General features: G+C 31.4%; 1 protein-coding gene and 1 pseudogene across 1 annotated transcript; one reads left to right on the top strand and one right to left on the bottom strand.

Annotated features, from left to right (window-relative positions):
- On the bottom strand, nucleotides 1-2,435 carry LOC137829699 (uncharacterized). The gene is made up of 6 exons (XM_068636581.2): nucleotides 2,236-2,435; nucleotides 1,919-2,146; nucleotides 1,169-1,480; nucleotides 833-994; nucleotides 327-410; nucleotides 1-257 (listed from the first exon to the last, which is right to left on the bottom strand). Exons 1-6 carry the CDS (start codon nucleotides 2,263-2,265, stop codon nucleotides 150-152), a joined length of 924 nt encoding a protein of 307 aa, XP_068492682.1. The 5' UTR covers nucleotides 2,266-2,435; the 3' UTR covers nucleotides 1-149.
- Nucleotides 2,436-4,048: 1,613 nt separating this feature from the next.
- LOC137829367 (uncharacterized) lies at nucleotides 4,049-6,788 on the top strand (annotated as a pseudogene).
- Nucleotides 6,789-8,612: the final 1,824 nt, after the last annotated feature.

The following is an 8,612-nucleotide window of genomic DNA, read 5'->3' as shown; positions in this document are numbered from 1 at the left end:
TGTACCCAGTACATGCATTATTAAACTGCACAAACGATCAGATTTGTGGGTAACTGTATCATATACATATTCGCTGGGATAAAGCATAATAAAAATTCAGTACTCCAATTTCAATTCTGGTTACATAATCTGCAATGCTAGAAATAAAACTAGACCAGAATACACCCCTCCATCACTGTAACTGCTTTCCCACGCAAAAACACTCTTTGGTTCTGCTCATCTAAACTAATATTGAAAATTCCTCCTCTGAGTGATGCCTGTTACAAGTGTAATTACAGATTAGTATGAAAATGAGACAGATAATCCCAACGAGTGAAAGGAAGTACCTGATAAGCATTCAAATCATATTTCCCCAGCTTCTTGCTCCAGTAGGATGCTAAGGAACAATGTGCAGTCCCACAAGCAGGATCCTGAAAGTTCAGACCAGTAACATCATCTCTTTTCTATTTTTGATCAAATAAACTCTAATGAAGATTTATTTTGCTTTTAATATCCTTCCTGTGGACCTTGTAAAAATACGTAGCACATGAAATAGTAGGTATCTTGATCCATAGTTCCTTGCTTTGTTTAATTAAAACAAGTGAAATGTTTGTATGTATTATAAAACTAGATCCCAGATCTGATACATGATATAGCATTAGGGTAAAACAAAAGGAAATAGAACAAGTGTTTTAACGGATAGTGCAGTTCAAGAATTGCATCAGTATAGTTGAGTTAAAAATCAATCAACACTTTACCTTACTGTCTATATTTACTGCACAATAATTAAGCAGAACTTACCAATGCAAGTAGAGAAATATAATATAATAATCATAATATCTCAGCCACAAACCTCATTGATTCCAAATTTTGGGGAGAAGAATCGACTGTAGAAGTCAAATCCAGATCCCGGAGGAGCAATCCCCGAAACAATTATTCCCCTTCCGGGACATTTAGCTATTGCATCGAACTGTGGCTTTATTTCTGTGACATTTTCCCCAGATGTGACTACAACCTAGGAAATTAAATAAGTCTCATAATGTTCAGTGCGCACCAATTGCTCAAAACACACACTAGCTATTTTGCAGAGAAAAGTAACAAGAGATTTGTTCTTCATTAATCAAGCAAGTTAGCTGATAGTAGGAATGTGTATAGTAAATAATAAATATGGAACAGATTTAAGAATTACTAGTAAGTCATCTGCAACTTGAGTCCTCCTTATGTCAATTATGGAAGCACCACTCAAGGCCCCAGAAACTAGTGAAGTTTCATCAAAGTTGAAATCTGTTACAGGATCAGCAGGAAAATCCAGTTCAATGTAAAACCCATCCTCAGTTTCATCATTTTGCAAGTTTGAGGCACTGGAGATATTGATTGCAGGGATTCTTTTTGCAGTTAATAGCCCAGATAGCGTTGCAAATTCAATAATATTGGTATCCACTGAACCGGATGAAAAGAGTATGTGTGCAGCAGCTAATGTGGCATGGCCACAAAGTTTAACCTGCACAAGGGTGCCCCAATAATGCTATTAATGGTTACTCTCAATCATTTTGTTGGTGATGAGTGTTATATCTAGGAACCATTCTTCATCCTTGAAAAGGCATCATCATCATCATAATAACTGTTGGAATAACAACGCTACAGAACCAACTTAAATAGAAACTATTGAAGAAATAATCCACATTATGACTATATTTTGCCAACTATCCGTAAAAGAAATTATAATTATTAGGTTGAGAAAAGGTGTGAAAAAAAATGAAAATACAAGTTATGAAGAGCTATGAAAATAGAAGTTTTTCAGATTACTGTTATGAAAAAATCTCCTAATAATTAAATCCTTTAAAACATTTATTTCATCCAAGTTCTGAACATAGGGATAAAATAGAGCACCTAATTAGTCCTACACAAGTATACACTAATCCAATTTGAGAAAACTGACCTCAGTAATAGGAGTGAACCATCTGAGGCGAAAACGGGGATTAGAGGTGCCATTGAGCGAGTCAAGAGGGTCATCAGACTCAAGAATCCGGGTTAAGAAACAAGTCTGAGAGATGTTGAACTCGGCGGCTACAGCTTGCAACCAGTGGTGGTTCCTCTCTTCCTCTTCCTCTAAGAAACACACTGCGGCAGGGTTCCCTTTGAATGGTAACTCAGTGTATGCGTCCACCTGTTTATAAACTCAGACATTTGATTTGACCACACTGCCCAAAATTCACAACAGTGCTTTAATAACAATTAACAAACACAGCAACATACCAGAAAGTATTTGACAGGTTTTTTTGCCATATTGAAGACAAACCTCACAAAAGAACACAACAGAATTTGTAATGCAGAAAGTGGCTCTCAGTTCTCTAGCAGCCACTTACATATTGTTGTAGTACTTTCTCGGGTAGGTAGGAAAGAGAGTAGGTAGGAAGGTAGAAAACTTCAACAGTTTTGTCCAAATCAAACATTACAAATTCTTCCAACACTTAGTGGGTATTCCATACTTACAAAACCAACTGCATCTTCGCTAGAGTTACAAAAACATCTGCATCATTGCACTTCCGGTCGTGTGCGTGTATGTATATATATATTTCTCATATTTTTTATTATTTATTTAGTTTGTTCAAATTAATATTTTATTAAGGAATTTTGGTCAAGATTTTCAATTTTAAAAATACAATAATAGTCTTTTTAAAAGTTTACTTAAGTGAATTTAAATTATAATGATATTTTTTTAAATATTCAATCATATAGTTTTTCAACTTAAAAAATGTGTAATCATTTGGTAAGTTAAATTTAATATTTGATGATAAATTGAAATATGTGTAAATTTTAGGCTCAATTCCCTATTTAGCACCATTTATATCTTTATTTTCTTATCTAGCACCCTTTTGTTTTTATTTCCCTATCTGGCACCCTTTTGTTTTTATTTCCCTATCTAGCACCCTTTTGTTTTTATTTCCCTATCTAGCACCATTTTAAATATAAATAAATAAATAAATAATAAATTATTATTATTTTTTAATAATTTTAATTTTGAATGCATTAAAAAATAAATATTTTTAATGTTTAAAATAATTAGAAATATAATTAATGAATAAATAAATGAGTTTTTACAAAATAAAAATAAAAAAGTAATAAATTAAAAATGTTTAGTTTAAAATTAATTTTTTTTTTAAATGAAGAAAATAAAAAATTAAACTATACAACAACATAAAAGTTGAATCTATAAACATAAATTAGTATTTATTTTTATTATTATTGATGATATAATCATGTTAATTTCAAGTAAAAAATATAGGACAAAATTATAAAAAAATCAAAGTCAATTAGTATTAATTAATAGTGAACACATAAATAATATTGAAGTGTCTACCCTAAATGCAAAAGTCTAAAAAAAAGCTAATGCAAATGCTACACTTAATGCTTAAAAATGAGACCAAAAAAATGCAAAACTAAATAAGTATAGAAAATAAAAACAGCAACAATAAAATAAAAACAAAAAATATATATAAATAAAGAATGACAGAAAAAAAAAACAACTAAAAACATAAAAGATATAAAATAAAGGCAAAACAAAATAAGATAAAGATAAAATATATACAAAAAATTCAAACACGATAAAGATAAGAGATATAAGGCGATATTAAATAAGTATATGTTGATCATAAAAAGAAAAATAAATAAAAGATGATCATTCATTTGATATTTTCTTCAGTGGTACATTAAATAGTTTGTGCAAAATGAAACATAATTAATGACGAGAATTGCACAATCCAGTAATTTTTTTTATAATTTTAATTTTGAATGCATTAAAAAAAATATTTTTAGTATTTAAAATAGTTAGAAATATAATTAATGAATAAAAACATAAATAGAAATAAATAAAGAATGGCAGAAAAAATAATAATAACTAGAAACAAAAAAGATATAAAATAAAGGCAAAACAAAATAAGATAAAGATAAAAGATATAAAAAGAAAAAAAAAATCTAAACAAGATAAAGATAAGAGATATAAGGCGATACTAAATAAGTATGTCACACCCAACATCTTTGATTTCTCCATCTTTCCTTTTGTCAACAAATGGCTTCATTATATGTCATTGTTCACTATGATGGATCAATGAAAGAATGTCCCATTGAAGGATGGACATTTAGTTCTATGACACCAAAAATTGTTGCTATCAAAAGGGGAATGACCCTACAAAGTATGAAAGAAGTCATCCTTGGAAAACTGCATAGGGAAGTAGAAGAAAGGGTCGCAACAATTCACTTCCGCTACCCGACTAGACTTGATGGTGGGGTAAGTCATTACACCGCCATCGAGATGACCGAGGATGATGATGTTGAGGCGTTCTTTGGCATCTACGACTCCATTCAACTACAAACCAGACCCGAAGTGTATGTCACATTTGAAAGGTTTGCATCTTCATCAACACAATGTCAACCCACACACTCCTCTCCCTCTCCTTCCCTAAACATTCATTTTGAACCATCACAAGAAGTTCAACCTTCATACCACCACCTATCACAACTATTGTCCCATGAAACACCACACCCTTTCTCATTAGATATGAATGAACCCACCCATCAACATCTTGGGGAATGGGAAAAAGACATGCAGTCATATACCCAACTATTAAGTGGTTCATATATCAGCCTAGGTGAACACGAAAATCAACAACTCGCTCAAGAACCACCGCAAGAGCATGGGGTTGTTGGTCTTCCCAATGAAGTCTTCGATCCTTTTAGTGAGGATGAAGACGAAATACTTACAGCTGCTGATGATGAAGAGTCAGAAGAACCACATGCACACCATACAAACAATCAACAACATGAACATTACTCATCCTATGTTCCATCAGAGCATTTTTTGCACTTTCCACCTGAATCACCTATGTATGACTCAGCATTTGGTAATGCCTTTGATCGCGACACAGTAGTGTATCCTCCAGGGACACTTTTTGTTGGGCAACAATTGAACACCAAGGAAGAAGCTCAAGATGTCATCAATCGTTTTCACATTATCAATCAAGGCTCCTAGTTCGATGTGTTCATGATGATTGCGCATGGAGGTGTAGAGTGATTTTGCGAACCAAGAATCAATTGTGGGAAATTATGAAGTTGTAAGGTGTTCACACTTGTGTATCCCCTATGATCTCACAAGACCACAATAAGTTGGGGCATCGAATGATTGCAAAAAGCATTCATGAAATCATCAAAGCTGACCCTTCCACACCAGTGTCAACCATAATAGCGCACATGAAGTCATCCTTGGGGTATACAGCCACATATAAAAAGGCATGGCTAGGAAAACAACTGGCCATAGAAAATGTATATGGCAATTGGGAAGAGTCGTACCAAAAATTGTTAGCACTCCTAAATGCAATGCAACTTTACGTTCCTGGGTTTATTTGGAAAATAAAGGCCCAACCTGCTTATGAAGGAAACCAATTGGACGCAGACCACATAATCTTCAAAAGGGTATTTTGGACATTCAAACCATGCATTGATGGTTTCAAATTTTGCAAGCCGGTGGTCCAAGTTGATGGAACTTTCTTGTATGGGAAATATAGAGGAACGTTATTGGTCGCAGTTGCGCAAGATGGTCAAAACAACATATTACCAATTGCCTTCGCCATCGTAGAGGGTGAAACTGCTGATGCTTGGTTCTTTTTCTTGCGATACCTACGAAGATATGTTACTCCGCAACATGGTCTTTGTCTCATTTCTGACCGCCACGAATCAATAAAGAGTGCATACTCTAGAGACGATAGTGGTTGGAACAACAATAACTCTATGCATGTGTATTGCATTCGGCACATAGCACAAAACTTCATGAGGCGGTTTAGAAATACAACACTAAAGAAAGATGTTGTCAACATGGGTAATTGCCCTCAAACATTAAGTTAATCAACTTTTTCAAATTATACATATTGTTTTTGTCAATTTTAATTACTAACTACATTTGCAACAAATAATTACAGCATATGGAATGACATAGCCACGCTTTTTTTACTACTACAACATAGTTAAAGAGGAAAATCCTGAGGCAACTCAGTGGCTGGATGATATCCCAAGAGAGAAGTGGACTCTTGCATGGGACAACGGTAAAAGGTGGGGACATATGACAACTAATCTGGCTGAGTCGATCAACTATGTTTTGAAGAAAACAAGAAATCTTCCAATATCTTCCATGGTGATGGCAACATACACCCGTTGCAATAAATTCTTCACAGATAGAGGCAGGCAAGTGGAAGCCATGATGGCTGCTGGACATGTATACTCTGAAGTTGCAGCAAAAGCATTGGAAGATGCACAATCAAAGGCAAACACTCATACAGTGCTTTCCTTTGATAGGAGGAACACTAGATTTTTGGTAGAAGAAAGACAAAATCCAAGAGAAGTACGACCACCAGGCCGATTTGCAATTCGCTTGGACGAATTATGGTGTGACTGTGGGAAATTTCAAAAACTACACCTACCATGCTCCCATGTGCTTGCTGCATGCAAATATGCCCACCACGATTTTGCTAGGTACATCTCACCTGTGTACACATTGCAACGGGTCTTTCATGTTTACGAAGGACTATTTGGTGAACTCAGAAATGAAGAGTATTGGCCTGTATACTGGTCAAATACTATGCCCAAGTCCTGACATGAAAAGAACCTCAAAGGGGAGGCCTAAGTCAAGGCGAATAAGGACTGATATGGACATAAGAGAACAACATGATCGAGCAAAAAAATGTTCATATTGTCAAACACCAGGACACACAAAAAGAATGTGTCCCAACATTACTAGACCGTCCACTTTTCGTCATTAATTATGTTTTATTTCGCACAAACTATTTAATGTACCATTGAAGAACACATTAAATGAATGATCATCTCTCATTTATTTTCCTTTTTATGATCAACATATACTTATTTAGTATCGCCTTATATCTCTTATATTTATCTTGTTTTGATTTATTTGATTTTTTTATATCTTTTATCTTTATCTTATTTTGTTTTTCCTTTATTTTATACCTTTTATGTTTTTAGTTATTATTATTTTTTCTGTCAATCTTTATTTATTTATGGTTTTTGTTTTTATTTTATTGTTGTTGTTTTTATTTTCTAGACTTATTTATTTTTGCATTTTTTTCTTCTCATTTTTAAGCATTAAGTGTAACATTTGTATTAGTTTTTTTTAGAATTTTGCATTTAGGTAAACACTTCAATATTATTTATGTGTCCACTATTAATTAATACTAATTGACTTTGTTTTTTTTTATAAATATGTCATGTATTTTTTACTTGAAATTAACATGATTACATCATCAATAATAATAAAAATAAATACTAATTTATGTTTATATATTCAACTTTTATGTTGTTGTAGAGTTTAATTTTTTATTTTCTTCATTTTAAAAAAAATAATTTTAAACTAAACATTTTTAATTTATTACTTTTTTATTTTTATTTTGTAAAAACTCATTTATTTATTCATTAATTATATTTCTAATTATTTTAAACATTAAAAATATTTATTTTTTAATATATTCAAAATTAAAATTATTAAAAAAATAATAATTTATTATTTATTTATTTATTTTTAAAATGGTGCTAGATAGGGAAATAAAAAATAAAAGAGTGCTAGATAAGAAAATAAAAACAAAAGGGTGCTAGATAGAAAAATAAAAATGTAAATAGTGCTATATAGATAATTGAGCCTAAATTTTAACCGTCAAGAACTTTTTTTTCTTTTAAGAATTTTACCGCTTTTTAGATTAATAGTGGTCACGTTATAGAACTCTTTTAAGCTTTAAAGATTTGACTGAGTATTTTTCTTCGTGACTTCCAAACATACTCCATACTCATATTAACTTTTAAAATAACTAATTTACTCTTTTACAGATTTTCAAATATTTTTTTTGGGAATATTTATTTTGTAAGAAAGTTTTTTGAAATTTTTGAAACATAATTTTCAAAATAAATTTCTAGAACACAGTTTCTATAACATATAAAATACATCATGAAACAGTATTTTAAAATATAATTTCTAAAACAAAATTTTCAGAACATATATGATAATTCTCGAACGAATTTTTTAAAATAAGTTTTTGAAACACATATATAATAGCTTTCGTAACGAGTTTTTTTTTTTCAGAATTCACTCTATTTTTTCTTCTTCCTCTCAAAGAGTAAAAATGGAGAATGTGGCGATGGCACACGGAGATGATAACAGCGGTGACCTGGTCCAGTGAGGAAGGATGTTTAGCCTTTTTTTTCTTTTTTTTTTAGTATGGGATGCAGTTACTTTGATTGAATATTTTATTTATATATATATATATATATACCAATTAAAATAAAAAGTACAATATTCACTACAAGAAAATGATGAAATAGAAACCAATTTTTAGAGACCAAAATAATTAGTTGCAATAGTAACTAAATTAGAGACCATTTTGGAAACTAAAACAAAAATTGGTTTCTAAATTAGTTTTTATTATTTTTTATTATTGTTAAATAGTTTCTAAATTGGTCTCTAATTAGCAACCAAGGTTTTAGAGACTAAATTTAGAAACTAAATAATTGATAGATAAAACATTGGTTGCTAATTAGATACCAATTTAGAAACTATTTAACAATAATAGAAAATAATA

The sequence above is a fragment of the Phaseolus vulgaris genome, chromosome 7 (genome assembly GCF_051622355.1).
Source record: "Phaseolus vulgaris cultivar YP4 chromosome 7, ASM5162235v1, whole genome shotgun sequence".
Lineage (NCBI taxonomy): Eukaryota > Viridiplantae > Streptophyta > Magnoliopsida > Fabales > Fabaceae > Phaseolus > Phaseolus vulgaris.
The sequence above is the reverse complement of the archived record's forward strand: the minus strand, read 5'-3'. Positions and strand labels throughout refer to the sequence as shown.